The 17,450-nt window shown below is 41.9% G+C and overlaps 1 protein-coding gene across 9 annotated transcripts in view; it reads left to right on the top strand.

The window, feature by feature from the left end:
• Positions 1-17,450, top strand: part of DAB1 (DAB adaptor protein 1) — a 1,337,206-nt gene that overhangs the window by 1,161,651 nt on the left and 158,105 nt on the right. For all 9 annotated transcript variants that reach the window (XM_061411800.1, XM_061411797.1, XM_061411794.1 and 6 more), the window contains one exon: positions 16,402-16,541. In XM_061411800.1, coding sequence (XP_061267784.1) covers positions 16,402-16,541 — 140 coding nt within the window. The remainder of the gene's footprint in view (positions 1-16,401; positions 16,542-17,450) is intronic.

Consider the following 17,450-nt stretch of genomic DNA (forward strand, 5'->3'; position numbering starts at 1 on the left):
TCATAGGGAGTTGGTTAGATAAATTACGCAACGTCTATAGGATGGGGATATTAGGCAGACACTAAGAATCATGTTACAAAAAAATATCAATATGGAATAAAAGATGTACTGCCCTGCCAAATGAAAGAAGCAAACTGCAGATGTACAGTATAAAAACGTTTTTGAGAAATGTACATTTGTGTGTGTACACTTAGGAAATTTTAGTAGGGCATATCCTCAAATGCAGTCATAGATATACCTGGAAGGAATTCTGGATAACTTGCCCTCTTTTTCCTCTCTTGCATTTTCCAAATTTTAAGATTTGAGCATGGTTGTTTTTGAAATTGAAAAGAAAAGGTTTTTTTTTTTTTTTTTTTTTAAAGAATGGAAATAGAAAACGTTTTTAAATGTATCTGTTATTTTTCGTTGAAAAACAAGATAACCTTCACTTGTCATCAGCTCTCAGGGCTTTGTGGGTGCCTAGTATCTGCTATCATGTGCATTTGCCAAAGGCAGACAAGTTGTGAACTTTAGAAAAGCAAACCCCAGTGGCCCTCCCAGTTCTGGTGGTGGCAAGGATGCCCTTGGATGGGTGATCACCTAGCTGACTCCTACAGACTCAGCTGCCCACAACAGCTTTGCCAGGGGCCTTTGAGTTGCATTTGGTGAGTGTTAGCTCTGGATTTGCCCTTTTGATTAGGCTTAGCCTCATGGAGTATCAAACCTGGTTACATTATTGGGACATTCAGTGCTGCTCCCCCAACCCCCACCCCAAGCCCTCTTCCTGTTGCTCTTGGGTTATTACAGACACTTGCTGGCTTGCATCTCCATGTCAAGACCCCCTCTGTATCATCTATCAGAACGCTTTCTCTCAAATGCACTGATTTTGTACTGTCTTCCATCAAGTTCCCAGGAAACCAGTGGCGGAGATGGAGATTTGCTTAGGAAGCTTATTGGGGAGGTGCCTTCAGAGTCAGTGCTGATGAGTGTGGGTGGCAGGGCTGGACAGAGGGAGGAGTTGACCCTGATGCAGCTGCAACAAAGGCCTCAGCTGATCCCCACCATTCCACAGGGAGCTCTTGAGCTGCCTTCAGCGGCGTCCCCAGTTGAGGGTTGGGCTGTGGACCTTCATATTCAACCCTGTCTAATCAGCCAGTTATTGATTGGATGCAAGCTTTAGGGGGGCGAGGGAATGAGATGAGGGGAACCTGTCCTTGGGTGAGGGACTCTTCTGTGGTGGACAGTTTTCTGAGAACAGCTTACCCAAGAGCCTTCCTGGGTCAGCATGTCACCTGGAGGAGGAGTCTTCAGACCAGAAACTGGGTTTGGGAGACAGCACATGCAGGCTGCAGTTCACAGGAAAGGAAGTGAAAATATTATCAATATATGATGTGAGCCAGCAGGTGTTCGGCTCTGTTAGCTGCTTCACCCATACAATGGCATACAGTTCTTCCAGTAATCCTGCAGGAGGAGCATTGTTAACTGTCTTCTGTGCAGAGATGAAATGACTTGCTCCAGGCCAGGAGTCTTCGAGTGACAAGTCCCCCCTGAACTCTGTTCTTTCCCTTTCATCTCCTGCCTCCCCCCACCCTTATGTGCATCATCCTGACCTGCCTTCAGCCCTGCAGCCCTGCAACCATAACAGGACCCTTTCTTTTGCAAATAACAGAATCAAAAATGAATTCCATGATTATGGATTTAGACTGCCCTTCCCTTGCTTTTTGTTTCTTTCTTGCTTTTGTGGTTTTGTTGTTGTTGTTTTGTAGTTTTTTATTGGTGTAACATTGGTTTGTAACAATATATAACTTTTTCACGTGCTCAACCTTATAGTTCCATTTCTGTATTCTCTACAGCATGTTCACCACTAAGACTTTCCATCCATCACCATATAGTTGATTCCGTTCACCCATTTTACCCTCCCTCTAGCCCCTTCCCCTCTAGCAGCCACTACTCTCTTCTCTATATCTACCTGTTTGCCTTAAAACTTTGACTTCAACTCCATGGATTTTCCATCACTCCTGGCTCCGCCTTTTCCGAGCTCTGTGGTCTTAGGCCAGTCTTTACCTCTTGGAGCCTCTATTTTCTCGTCTGTAAGAAGGGACTAAGAATGCATGCCATGCTAGGCTGTTTGTTGTGAGGAGTAAAAGAACAGTGGAGGAGAGCATACAAATTGTTTAAAGCACGTTCTATGCCTTGCACTGTGGCATCAGCATGAGATAAGATATTGCACACCTGGTGCTTTCCCTTACACATGGTGGCAGCACACACTGGTTTTACCCTCTCTGCCCCATGGCCACTAAGAAAAAGACACAAGCCCAGCTATCCAAAGACCTGAGGAGTAAATGGTGTGTGCATCCTCAGGCTCTTGGTAAGCAAGTGAGAACAAAGAAAGCTTCAGATTAGAGGCCAGGATGGTTAATCCTTGAAACAGGCTCAAGTTAGCAAAATCTACCAAGCTGGTATGCCTTCATGGAGGACTTCAGGACTCAGCAGTGGAGGATTATGGATATATTTATAATCTTAAACCAGAAGACCTCTATTTTTTTTCCATCTCACTGTTCTTCTTACATGGAGATATGATTGACATTATGCCTGACTTCTGATTGAGAAACATTGCTGGGTTTGCAGTTCCACTAATCTGATTAATAGCACCTGAGACTTTGGGCATCATGATGAGAACTTAAACTTGCCTTTCTGAAGTTATAAAACACTATGTCTGTGTGTTTGGGAGAGAATATTGAAAACTCTGGATTAGTGAGAGCAAGTTCCCTTACTGAGTATATCTTTATTCAGCAAGTATTTATTGAGTACCACTCAGTGCCCGGACTGTCCTAGTTGCTTGGGATGCACAGAGAGGACAGAGGCTGGCCATGGGAGCCCTGTAGAAGCTGTCAGTCCAGTGAGGGGGACTCCTGGGCCCAGATTCTTCCTGCCACAACATGCTCTCCGGCTCCAGGAGTCGCCATAAGGAGTATGATTCACACCCCACACTGACTTAGCATGATGGTCTCTGTAGTTGCCCTTCACAGAAACTTGAAAATGGGGTTTGAAAGAGCGCTGGCAGGAAATTGTTGGTTTAAGGATCTGTCGGAGTGGCATGCCCAGTGATTGTTTTCTCCTGTTATTGAGCTTATTAATGATGTCATACAATGTTTGTAATAGATTTGTTAAATGAACACCTGGCAGAAATAAAACAAGCGCTAGTAGACCTTTGTCAGGAAAATGAAAGAAGGGCCAATTATCCGAGAGTAAGAATTGGCTCACATACGTTTCACTAAAGGACCTGCCTTGTTCTTGTGTGGCTCCTAATCTGACTCTGCCTAGGAATCATTGGCCAAGCTTTGAAAATGCAGATGGCCAGCCCCTCACATTAGAATCTGTAGAAATCTTAGTGCTCCATTCTCCAGATGGCCTTTATACAGAGGGCATATTTCCAAAAATACCAGAGAGGAGCATTTGTAAAGAAAATGCCTGTAGGAGTTATAGGTTGAATATTTATTTTAGTTCTTTAGTTAGTTTACCTTTTAGCAATGATGACAGCAACCATGTTCATAAAAGTGCCTTTTAACAGCCCCTTAAGTGTGCCGTTCCCCTTATTCTGCTCACTGCCCAGCTAGTTAATTACAGAAAAATCAGCATTCTCCCCTACACAGTCAGCATACATAATTTTTTGTCCACTGCAAATCAATACCTGGATAACTGCAAGATAGAATTCTAAATAAAATAAGTTGTCTCTGTTCCTGGGCCCTGAGATTCTCCCCACAATCTGTTCTTAAATCGGATGACCTAACAAACAATAGAGCTTTCTCAGCAGTGGACAGAATGATGTTGGTACACTGTGGGTGGGGAACTCTGAAATTTTCTTATCATCGAGATGGATGGCCTAGTAATTCAGGGAGATATGCAGAAGGAGGGAGGATTTCTCTGTTTGGATACTGTGTTAATAATTCATAAGGTGGTCTCCCTGTAGCCTTCAGGAAGGAACTTCCTGTTCCTAATTGCAACCTTATTCCCGGGAAACCAAAAAAAAAAAAATCCCAAACAGCTGGGACCATTACTTATAAAGTGGTATGACTTTGCTATGGGTAGCTTTGGGCCACTGGTGCTTAATGTGAAATATATTATTTGGGGAGGAGGAGGGCAGTAAATATTTATTGAAAGACTGCCATGTGCCTAGGAGTGTGCTAAGAGCAAAATGTGTATCATCTCACCAAATCGTTCTAAATGTTCTAATGGTTGTTTAGTCACTAAGTCACATCCAGGTCTTTTCAACCCTTTGGGCTGTAACCTGCCAGGATCTTCTGTCCATGGAATTGAATTCTCCAGGCAAGAATACTGGAGTGTGTTGCCATTTCCTTCTCCAGAGGATCTTCCTGACCCAGGGATCAAACCGTTGTCTCCTGCATTGGCAGGCAGATTTTTGACCACTGAGCCACCAGGGAAGCAACTACCATAGTTAAGTTTGGTCACTCAGTTGTGTCCAGCTCCTTGCGACCCCATGGACTACAGCATGCCAAGCCTCCCTGTGCATCGCCTACTCCCAGAGTTTACTCAGACTCATGTTCATTGAGTTGGTGATGCCATCCAACCATCTCATCCTCTATTGTCCCCTTCTCCTCCCACCTTCAATCTTTCCCAGCATCAGGGTCTTTTCAAATGAGTCAGTTCTTCACATCAGGTGGCCAAAGTTTTGGAGTTTCAGCTTCAGCATCAGTCCTTCCAATGAATATTCAGGACTGATTTCCTTTAGGATGGACTGGTTGGATCTCCTTGCAGTCCAAGAGACTCTTAAGAGTCTTCTCCAACACCACAGTTCAAAAGCATCAATTCTTTGGCACTCAGCTTTCTTTCTAGTCCAGCTCTCATATACATACATGACTACTGAAAAAACCATAGCCTTGACTAGACGAACCTTTGTTGGCAAAGTAATGTCTCTGCTTTTTAATATGCTATCTAAGTTGGTTATAACTTTTCTTCCAAGGAGCAAGCATCTTTTAATTTCATGGCTGCAGTCACCATCTGCAGTGATTTTGAAGCCCCCAAAAATAAAGTCTGCCACTGTTTTCACTGTTCCCCCATCTATTTGCCATGAAATGATGGGACCAGATGTCATGATCTTAGTTTTCTGAATATTGATCTTTAAGCCAACTTTTTTTTCACTCTGTTCTTTCACTTTCATCAAGAGGCTCTTTAGTTCTTCTTCACTTTCTGCCACAAGGGTGGTGTCATCTGCATATCTGACGTTATTGATGTTTCTCCAAGAAATCTTGATTCCAGCTTGTGCTTCTTCCAGCCCAGCGTTTCTCATGATGTATTCTGCATATAAGTTAAATAAGCAGGGTGACAATATACAGCCTTGACGTACTCCTTTTCCTATTTGGAACCAGTCTGTTGTCCCATGTCCAGTTCTAACTGTTGCTTCCTGACCTGCATATAGGTTTCTCAACAGGCAGGTCAGGTGGTCTGGTATTCCCATCTCTTTCAGAATTTTCCACAGTTTATTGTGATCCACACAGTCAAAGGCTTTGGCATAGTCAATAAAGCAGAAGTAGATGTTTTTCTGGAACTCTCTTGCTTTTTCGATGATCCAGCGGATGTTGGCAATTTGATCTTTGGTTCCTCTGCCTGTTCTAATCCAGCTTGAATATCTGGATGTTCACAGTTCATGTACTGTTGAAGCCTAGCTTGGAGAATTTTGAGGATTACTTTACTAGCGTGTGAGATGAGTGCAATTGTGTGGTAGTTTGAGCATTCTTTGGCATTGCCTTTCTTTGGGATTGGAATGAAAACCAACCTTTTCTAGTCTTGTGACCACTGCTGAGTTTTCAAAATGTGCTGGCATATTGAGTTCAGCACTTTCACAGCATCATCTTTTAGGTTTTGAAGTAGCTCAGTTGGAATTCCATCACCTCCACTAGCTTTGTTTGTAGTGATGCTTCCTAAGGCCCGCTTGAGTTTGCGTTCTGGGATGTCTGGCTCTACGTGAGTGATCATACCATTGTGGTTATTTTGGTCATGTAGGTCTTTTTTGTATAGTTCTTCTGTGTTCTTGCCACCTCTTCTTAATATCTTCTGCTTCTGTTAGGTCCATACCATTTCTGTTCTTTATCGAGCCCATCTTTGCATGAAATGTTCCCTCGGTAGCTCTAATTTTCTTGAGATCTCTAGTCTTTCCCATTCTATTGTTTTCCTCTATTTCTTTGCATTGATCGCTGAGGAAGGCTTTCTTATCTCTCCTTGATATTCTTTGGAATTCTGCATTCTAATGGGTATATCTTTCCTTTTCTCCTTTGCTTTTCACTTCTCTTTTTTTCACAGTCATTTGTAAGGCCTCCCCAGACAACCATTTTGCCTTTTTGCATTTCTTTTCCTTGGGGATGGCCTTGATCCCTGACTCCTGTACAATGTCATGAACCTCTGTCCATAGTTCTTTAGGCACTCTGTCTATCAGATCTAATCCCTTGAATCTATTTCTCACTTCCACTGTATAATCGTAAGGGATTTGATTTAGGTCATACGTGAATGGTCTAGTGGTTTTCCCTACTTTCTTCAATTTAAGTCTGAATTTGGCAATAAGGAGTATCCTAGAGAGGACTACAAATAACTGTAGCGTTCTACTGATGGAGACTAACACTCAAAAGTTAAATGACTATCCTGGAATCCCACGTACACAGGTAGGCACAGAGCTACTGCAGTGCCATCTGATCCCAGAGTTAGGCAACCATGCCCCTCACTGGCAGCGTGGCCTTGTATTCAATACCATTGACCTCCATTCCCTTCTGACCTCCATTCCCTCATCTCTTAGTGGGATGCAGTCTGCCTCCAAGGTGGTTCTCAATTTTCAATTAAATAGTTTTTGACTATGGAACAGACACACCTGCTTTTGGATGTCATCCAGCTTTTCCCTTTTCCTTCCTCCTTCCAGCCTCTTGTTACAGAATGAATGTTTGTGTCTTCTCCCCCAACACCCTCCAAAAGTTTATGTATTGAAGCCTTAACCTCTGAGATGACATTGAATGTGGGGCCTTTCGGAGATAATTAGGTTTTGATTAGGTTAAGAGGGTGGGGCCCCGTTGGTGGGATTCATGCCCTTACAAGAAGAGGAGGACAGAATCAGAGCTCTCTCACTTGCTGTTTCTCTCCATTGTGTGAGGATACAGCAAGAGGATAGCCATCTGCCAACCAAAAAGAGGGACCTTCCCCAGGGTCAAGTATGCCAGCACCTTGCTGTTAGACTTCACAGATATCAGAACAGGGAGAAATCGATGCCTGCCATTTAAGTCACCTTGTATGTGGTATTTTGTTATAGCAGCCTGAACTAAGACACCTCCTTAGGTGTTTAAGTATCTAAAAAAGAGAATTGAACATTCAGCTTAATATAAGAAATATGTTGATGTTGACCTCTGCTAGACAGAGAAATACGGTAACTGTCAAAAGTTAGAAGAATTCACAGCCAGACTGCCCACAGTAGAAAAAACAATCTTGGCTCTTGCGTGGGTTTCTGTGGCCATGATCATTATCATCTAGGATGTGTGGGGGAGGTAAAGAGAGAACAGTCCTGGGTGTGAAATCTCATTTATTTGGCCATTAGCCGTCCTAAGTGAACAGCCTGGTGTAAGAGACGGATTATGACTCTAGTGAATTCTGTGGGCTCTCTGCCTCAGTGTCATGGGAAATGCTAATTGCCTGCTTCTTTGGGATTTAGGCTTCTGGCCAAGGGGCTTGTTTTTATTGATGTTTCTACAAGGTCACTCCCAGTGTGGGACTTCCACGCTGGGAGTGCCTTCTGCTCTAACACAGGGACGTGGTCTTCTTCCTGACAGCATCCTTGAGGCCTGCTCAAAACAGGGAGCTTCCGGGGTGTCCTCGGCACTGTCTCCATCTAAGTTCAGAGAGTCATTTCCCAGTTATGAGGTGAGCAGCTTGTGATGAGATTGAGAAATGCTCTTCCCCTAATGGCATGAAGTGAAGGCAACGGTGAGCTTAACTGCAGGTGTGACATTTGCTTCCTCCCATTAGGAATTTTATTCCTTGAAGATTTAGTGATCCACGCTCATGCAATGGATTTGAGATAGTCTGTTTGGAAGGGGTTTATAGTGACCCTGTACACTCCCCCAGAGTGATCCAGACTCTGGGAGTCAGTGGCCTCTTTTGAATAAATAAATAACGGTATTCGTGTATTCAATTATTCAGTAGAGCTGGGAATTGTGGGTCCATTCTCTGCCAGGCACCATGCTACGTTCAGAGAACATAGCCCCATCCTCAGGGATCCAAAGTGCAGAGAAGGAAAGAGGCTTGAAGACAAAGTCATTGAGGTGCCACCGTGCTGTGACAGATGCTGTGAGGGAATTGAGTGAAAATGTGTCTGTTGTTAGGAAAACGCCAATTTCCAGGGATACCTTGGCTAACAAATTTAACATAGTCCTGGGCTTTCTGGACCTTCCAGAGGCATGAGAAGGAGGAATTTAAACAGATGATTACAAATGAGATTAATTTGTTGCAAGAAGGCAGGGGGCTTATCAGGAGAGTACTGTGGTCACATTTTAGAGGGGACCTCCCAGATAGACCTCTGGGATAGAGAATCCTGGGCATGTGGCATTGTGCTGAGACTTCAGGTGTCAAAGGAAAGTGGGGAGGGGTGAGGGGGATGAGGCAGGATGAGGATGGGGGTGTAGTGGCTTCAAGGTCCGAAGAACAGCAGGTGCAAAACTGCAGAGCCCAGCATACATTTGCTCAGAATCTGGCTTTTTGGAGAGACAGGATGAAGGCCATTGTGGTGAGAATGTGAGAAATAGAGGGGAGTGTGGTCCAAAAATGAGGCCATGCATTCAACAGGGACCAGATTTGTCGGGGCTTTGTAAGAAATGTTAAGGATGTTAATTTTATTTATACTGATATATACCTATCTTAAAGTTGTATGCTCAAAAATATTTTACAGATAGAGATGTGATTTTAAAAACTAAAAAAATCCCCAGAGACCCTGCTTCTGTGGCAGACCTGAGTTTAAATCTTCACTGTAGAACTTACCTGCTGCTGCTGCTGCTAAGTCGCTTCAGTCGTATCCGACTCTGTGCGACCCCATAGATGGCAACCCACCAGGCTCCACCATCCCTGGGATTCTCCAGGCAAGAACACTGGAGTGGGTTGCCGTTTGCTTCTCCAATGCATGAAACTTACCTAAATGAATCAATTTAAGCAATGTGACCTCTCTGAATTTCTGGCTCTGGATTCAAAGTATGTGGACAGCATCACATTTAATGTGAAACAGTAAACTGAGCTCTACAAAGTGCAACCATACAGTTCTGGCCATGGTTAGAGTCTCTAAGTATTAGTTCTAAATGGCAGAACTCTGTTTTGAAATTCTCATTCTGAGGGCCCAGTTTGAGAAATAGCACCTCCTAGGAAATTTTCTATATAAGAAGGTTGCTGTTTGACCCCTTTCTGTTCCTGGTGAGCTTCCAGGATTACTAGTGTCTGAATCAACTCAATCTACTGGGTCTCTCCCATTAGGTTCAGTATCTGAATGGGTGGGATTTAGGAATCCCTGTTTTTTTGTGTGTATGTGGGGTGTGTGTATGTTTTAAATGGGCAGTTCTTAATTAAACTATACTTAGAAAATGACTGGAATAATCTATTGATTTTTCCACCAGAATGTAAGCTCCATAAGTACAGGGATATTTCTATATTTTGTTCACTACTGTATCTCTAGCACCTTAGAACTTATAGTGAGCACTCACTGTACACACACACACACACACACACACACACACACAAATACATACATATATCTATATATATACACATATATTTTTTAATGTGAATGATCTATCAACCAATAAAGAATCAATGAGAGTTTTATACTTCTGGAAATGTTGCTACACTATTGTTACTGTTTTAATCTAATCCTCATAACAGACCATAGCATTAATAGCTCCTGTGGGCTAAAGAAGAAGCCCAAAAGCTTTAGCTTGACTTCTAAAACTCTTCTTGATTAAGCCCCTCCAGCCTTCGTTAGCATCACTTGAGCTATGTGCTTAAACACAGTACTTTGCAAGCATATTGATTGGTTCAGGGTCACCCCAGATAAATATACTAAAAATCTATGGAGTAGTATTTGAAAAAGTTGCCAAGATAATTCTAAAACATGGCTAAAAGATGTGCATGTATACAATGGAATATTACTCAGCCATTAAAAATGAAATAATGCCATTTGCAGGAACATGGATGGACCTAGAGATTATAATACTGAGGGAATTAAGTTGGTCAGAGAAAGAGAAATATCATATGATATCACTTATATGCAGAATCTAAAAAGAAATGATACAAATGAACTTTTTACCAACCAGAAACCATTGAACGAACTTACGGTTACTAGGAAGGAGAGGTGGGAGGAAGTAATAGGCAGTTTGAGATTGACTTTTAAATGCTGTTGTATTTAAAATGGATAGCCAACAAGGACCTACAGGAAACACTGCTCAACATTATTTAACAACCTAAATGAGAAAAGAATTTGAAGAAGAATAGATACATGTATATGTATAACTGAATTACTTTGCTGTACATTTGATAGTATCACAGTATTATTAAGCAACTATATTCCAATATAAAATAAAAGTTTAAATAAAAGAAACAAATCCAAGCAAACAAAACATAGCTAGGGTTGAGAAACACTCAGTCTAACATGACTACTCCCTGTCTTTGAATATTACCATAATCTTAATTCCTCTAGAAAACTTCTTCCTTACTTTTCTATTTGTTGAATCTCTGCTTCTTACCATCCTTCGTCAAATGTCATCTCACCTCTGCAGCGGTTGCTCATCCTCTCCCCGTCAAGCAGAAACAATTTCTTCTCCCTTCAGCTCCATATGACATTCACAGTCCTGATCATCTCAACGTTTTGTAAAGTGATCTGTGTCTCTTTCTGAAATGTGGCTTCCAGACTGGAGAAGAGACCCTCTTCACTCCCCTAGGTGCCACAGGAACCTGCACAGAGAGCATGCTGAGGCAGTACAGTGTATAGATGGTGATAATATAATTAGGGTGACCACACAATTCATCATCCAAACTGGGGCACTTCTGAGGATAATCAGGGTGCTATCTAACAGTGTCAGGACATAAGGTATAAACAGGGACTGTCCCAGACACACTGGAAATATGAGCACCTAGATCGCAGCAGCCAACATTGATTACCTCCTACTGTTTGCCCCTCACTCTCCCACATACTGTCTGTGTGGCATTTCGTTGACCCTGTATGGGAGCAACTGTTCTTTTCTACACTGAACAGAGAAAGATGCTGTGGGAGACATTGTAAAGGAACTTACCTGAGGCCACGCAGTTACGGCAGGGGTGGGAGAGCTGGGACTTGAACTCAGGTCATCTGAATCCAGAGCTCAGGGCTCCCCGTGGAGGAGCTCAGGCCTCAGAGTACACAGGATGAGGCTCTGTTCTGAGCCCTAACTGAAATAACTTTAGTCACCTTTCTGGATTTAGTTTCTTCCTCTTGAATGATGATGGCACATCCTTCCAGTAACCTTAGAAGATTAATTTGGACAAGATACGAGAATATCAGGCGAGGTGTATGTACTTGTGCTTGTCTTAGCGGTAAGCTATCTTGCAATTTACAACAGGCTCCATATGACATCTACTCAAGTGACTGTGGCACAAAGTGAGAAGTAGTTAGTGCTGTGACAGGTCGCAGGAGGCCCCATAGCCCAATGGTTAAAAGCATGGCATTTTGCCTAAGACCTGGGGTCAAATTCAGCGTATCATGTTTGAGTAGGCATTTCACCAAAGTGGATAGGCAAATGGGCAATGAACACATGAAAGATGCTCAACATCACTAATCCTACAGACAATGCAAAACACAACCATGGTGAGATATCATTAAACCCCTGCTGGGATGACTAGCAGTGACGATAAGAGATGTTGGCAGGAACAGCTGCTGTAGAAGTTGGAACCCTCATACTTTGGGAGATTTTAAACTGGTAGAACCACTTTGGAAAAACAGTTTGATAATTCTTCAAAAAGTTTAACAGAGTTACTGTGCTGCTGCTGCTAAGTCACTTCAGTCGTGTCTGACTCTGTGCGACCCCATAGACGGAAGCCCACCAGGCTCCCCGTCCCTGGGATTCTCCAGGCAAGAACACTGTAGTGGGTTGCCATTTCCTTCTCCAATGCATGAAAGTGGAAAGTGAAAGTGAAGTCGCTCAGTCGTGTCCAACTCTTAGCAACCCCATGGACTGCAGCCTACCAGGCTCCTCCGTCCATGGGATTTTCCAGGCAAGAGTACTGGAGAGGGGTGCCATTGCCTTCTCTGAACAGAGTTACTGTATGACCCAGCAATTTCTCTCCTAGGTATAATCCTAAGAGAATGGAAAAATATGACTATATAAAAACTGGCACAAAAATAATTCATCTTAGTATTATTCATAATACCAAAGAAATAGAAGCTAAATGTCCAGCAACTGTTGTGGTATATCCTTACAATGGAATATTATTCAGAAAGAAAAAGACAAAATAATGATACATGCTATTACATCGAATGATCTTGAAAATGTGATGCTAAGTGAAGGAAGCCAGTCACAAAAGACCTCATATTACATGATCCCATTTGTGTGAAATGTAATTGCCTCCAGAACAAGCAAGTCCATAGAGACAGAAAGTAGATTAGTGGTTGCCTAGGGCTGATGGGTTTGGGGAAGATAGGGAATAACTGCTAACAAGCACAAGGTTTCCTTCTGGGTTGATGAAAATGTTATGAAATTAGCTACCAGTGGTGGTTGTATAACTATGAATGTACTAAAACCACTGAACTGTGTACTTTAAAATGGTGAATTGAATGGTATAGGAATTAAATCTCAACAAAGCTGTTACCTAAAAAAATTCTGGCAGTGCCCTTGGCTTGGGGCATTGGTGTCATCTTCTATAAAATAGGGCTCATGACAAAGACAAACTCAAAAAGCAGGTATGAAGATTAAATAAAAAAATGCATGTGAAACTTCTGGCTCAGTGACCGATATCATAAATGCCTGATGATAGATGATTTTCCTTAAACACATGGCCTTTCTCTTGCCCATCCGAAAACAGAGGGTCAGTGGTACTTTCAGCCGACTAGGCTGGGGATTCATGATGACTTCGGATGTATGAAGATTGACCCTCCCTTCAACACCCTCAAGTCATGTGCCTCCGAAGGAATAGCCTTATGGCTCTGGTATCTGTTATTTATTTCTTAACTTATATATCTGAGACCTCGCTCAAGATGTGCTCATGAAAAATTACCCTTTTAATGGTGGAGCATTTAATGAGAAACTGGATTGTCTACTGCATAAGTGCCCTTCATACAAATTAGCTTGGCCCTGGGTCCTAATCTAAATTGGACTCTCTACTTTCCTCTAAATGGCCTAATATTTTCTTATTAATCTCTGCCCTCATTCACCTGATCTCGCTCTGCCTCCTCTTACAAAGTGTGCTCCTCAGCAGAGCTCTGTGCCCTGACAAATGTTTCTTAAGGCTGTCTTTGTATCTGACTTATGGACATTTTTGGGACATGACCTGGAGTCTGGAATGTGTATGTTCCATTTTCAAGCCATCTTTCCAGTGGTGTTTTAATGCTGCCAGTATATTAAAGATCAACAGATTTGGGTGAGGTGAGTTTTTGTATAAGTATCATCTCAAGGGCTTCCCATGGTGACTCAGATGGTAAAGAATCTGCCTGCAATGTGGGAGACCCAGGTTTGATCCCTGGTTTGGGAAGATCCCCTGGAGAAGGGAATGGTTATGCACTCTAGTATTCTTGCCTGGAGAATTCCATGGACAGAGGAGCCTAGCAGGCTATAGTCCATAGGGTCACAAACAGGTGGACATGACTGAGTGACTGACACTTTTATAGGGAAGTCAGATAGATGAGAAACAGTTAATCATTATAATGAAGAGAACAAGCTTGAAGACATAGAACATAAGCAAACCGCAAGTATGGGCTTTGGCATCAGACAGATCTGGGTTCAGGTCCCACTCAGTGAGTTTGTACAAGTTGCTTGGCCTCTCAGACCTTCAATTTAGATCCTCGTCTGTAGGATCTGAGTAACAGTACCTACCTCTAGGATTATTTTAAGGACTAAACAAATTGAGGCATATAATATGCAGTACATAACATGATAAATACTACCTGGTATTGCCATTATAGTTAAACTTTAGAGGAAGTTCCAGATAGTCAAAGAGATGTCATTAGTGATTGAAATAGTGTCAGGAATTGAAGAAAGAGTAAGATAAACTTCCCAAGAAATAGATCAAACCATAGGCCACTCCTACCAAATATTGTTTAACAATGCAGGGAGAGGTGACCTGCAGTGCCCACAGCTAGATGTCAGTATAGGGTGTATCATGGCAAATGTTATTCTTTTTGTTCTTAGCTTTAGTCTCTGACATCTGCCCTCACTGATCCCAGAGGCTTAATTTTTACATTGATTACACATTCAGACAAAATATCCATGTGTTATATTTGCTTAATGGAATTAATTCAGAGACTTCAATATACCAGGAGTCAGCAATAGTGTGATGGAAAAAATATCAAGTGGGATTTGGGGATGACAGGTCCAGGACTAACTCTGCAGACACCCCTTCTCTGTGCTCTCCTGCTCTCAGAATTGTATCTTCTAGGTGCTTCTTTTACTGAGCTGATAACAGGGGCGGCAGCTACCGTGTATAGAGAACTTACCGTGTGAATCCATGCTATTCACGTGCTATCTCATGTAAGTTACTGTTCATAATAACTCTGAAAGTGAGTATTTAATCTTCATTCAATAGTTAGGAGATGGAGGCTCAGCACACAGCTTAGTTGACTTACGAGTGAGAGCCATGATTTGACATGAGGATGTCTGGCTGTAAAGCTTTTGCCTTCTTGTATACCTAGCATAACACACTACACATTTTTGTTTGCAGTCATCAAAAACTTGAGCCTCTAGGGGCATAGACTTTGTCTCATTCATCTATTGCCAGTGAGTAATAGCATCTGGCACAGAGATGCTGCTCAGTAAGGGATGAATGAATAAATGAATGAAATGCATGCTGTGTTCTATCAATAGAAAAGCATCATACAGTGGTTAGCTATTACTGTTGTGGGTTTTGTTTTTTAAGTATGTCCTCAAATAGTTCTCAGCCCCACTTAATGGAAGGGCCTCAATATGTGCATCATGTAGATAGAGAGAAATGGGCTGAATTACTTCTGATATCCTTAGCTCTAAATTTCCAACTGATGAAGGAAGGCATGATGGAGGAGGTATCAGAAGCTGAAGTCCATGATGTTCCAGGAGATGAATATCAGAAACCTATGGCATTCCAGGCTTAAGGACCGCATGATTGGGACTTCCCTAGTGATCCAGTGGCTGAGACTCTGTGCAGAGGGTACAGGTTTGATCCCTGATCAGGGAACTAAGATCCCATATGTGACCCCCCCCCAAAAAAAAGAAAAAAGAACCACGGAGCAATGCCCCAACCTGTGACTCCTCTGATGGACATTTGATGAAGTTAGAGATTCAAATTCCTATATATTCTGTTTCTTCTGACTGTGTGAATATGGACAAGCTATTTTAATTCCGTGACCTTCATCTGGGAGCTGGATATGGTTGAGTTGTGAAGAATGGAAATAAAGTTTATGAAACATCTCACAAGAAACACATGGTCTGTTCACAGTAACTTTACTGTCTTTATTTTATGTGAATGTGTTTGAACTTCTGGTTGATGTGTCTTAGCAAAATATTATGCTAATAATTACAGGGAAATCCCACTGCAAGTTATGGGGGCACCGTACCAAGGAGTGTGGAAGCTTATTTCTGTGCACACATGAGTTAACAGAAGAGATATTGTAAAACCATTCTTTGATAATTGACCCTGGGTCATTACTTGATACAAAACAATTACTCTGGAGCCTCGTTATAAAACGGCCCATAGAATTGGGTGTAAGGAGGGTCTTGGACCCTGGCCAAAGTCATTTTAAATGCTGGAAATACCAGAGAGACTCAGGGCTAATACTTTTCTAACAAGGGTGTCAGACATAAACTTGTAGTGGGTAATGATCATTTGTTGACAATCTAGTGTGCATCAGACTCCATATTAGGTATTTTATATGTGTTATCTGGCTCTTTTTAATCTTAATGCCACTTTGTGGTTGGTTACTTTTTCATTTTTTTCTTTGTTCTGCCTGAGAAAATACAATGTTAGAGAAAATTATGTAATCTTCCTGAGGATTTGGAAGGATAGAGCCAGAATTTGTATCCAGGAGTGTCATCATTCTTTTGTATGTGATCCAATGATTTGACTTTCCTTGAACTTAGGTAAACCAGAGAACCAGTCTTGGAACTGTGGATATTTAAAGTCAATGGGTCTTGAACACCTACATATCCAAATCCTGCTTTTCTTTCTTTTTAGGTCAGGATCGCAGTGAAGCCACTTTGATAAAGAGGTTTAAAGGTGAAGGGGTCCGGTACAAGGCCAAACTGATTGGAATTGACGAGGTTTCCGCAGCTCGGGGAGACAAGTTATGCCAAGACTCGATGATGAAGCTCAAGGTACTGTGCCAACATTTTGCTTTAAACAGTGCACATTTGATATGACCGAGAGGGAAAGATGAGTACAATCACTCTGGTAAACCTATTTTTATTTCTTCACATACTGCTGTACTACTTAGTATCCTGGTGACTCACTGCATTTATATATTGGGAGGATATGTCACTCATTTAGCAAATATTTATTAAGCATCTCCTATGTGGATGTGTTTTGCTACTCCATGTTTTGCAGTTATTGATATGATAAAAACATACCACATTTAATTCAATTGTATCTTCATTGTGTGGTTCCAACAAAAATAAAAGTACCAAATCATCAAATCCTACAGTCACTCAATGTTATAGATTTTTCTACTTAATTTTTTAATAACTTTTCTATATCCTACCATATGATGAATATGGTAAAAGATTTTATGTTAATAAAACTGATTTTATTCATCCTTGTAATTTTTTTAAATTTATTTATTATTTTAATTGGAGGCTAATTACTTTACAATATTGTAGTGCTTTTCGCCATACATTGACATGAATCCACCACGGGTGTACATGTGTTCCCCATCCTGAACCCCCCTCCCACCTCCCTCCCCATCCCATCCCTCAGGGTCATCCCAGTGCACCAGCCCTGAGCACCCTGTCTCATGCATCAAACCTGGACTGGCGATCTATTTCATATATCATAATATACATGTTTTAATGCTGTTCTCTCAAATCATCCCACCCTCGCCTTCTCCCACAGAGTCCAAAAGTGTGTTCTTTACATCTGTGTCTCCTTTGCTGTCTTGCATATAGGGTGATCGTTACCATCTTTCTACATTCCATATATATGCATTAATATATTATATTGGTGTTTTTCTTTCTGACTTCACTCTCTATAACAGATTCCAGTTTCATCTGCCTCATTAGAACTGATTC

The sequence above is a fragment of the Bos javanicus genome, chromosome 3 (assembly GCF_032452875.1).
Source record: "Bos javanicus breed banteng chromosome 3, ARS-OSU_banteng_1.0, whole genome shotgun sequence".
NCBI lineage: Eukaryota > Metazoa > Chordata > Mammalia > Artiodactyla > Bovidae > Bos > Bos javanicus.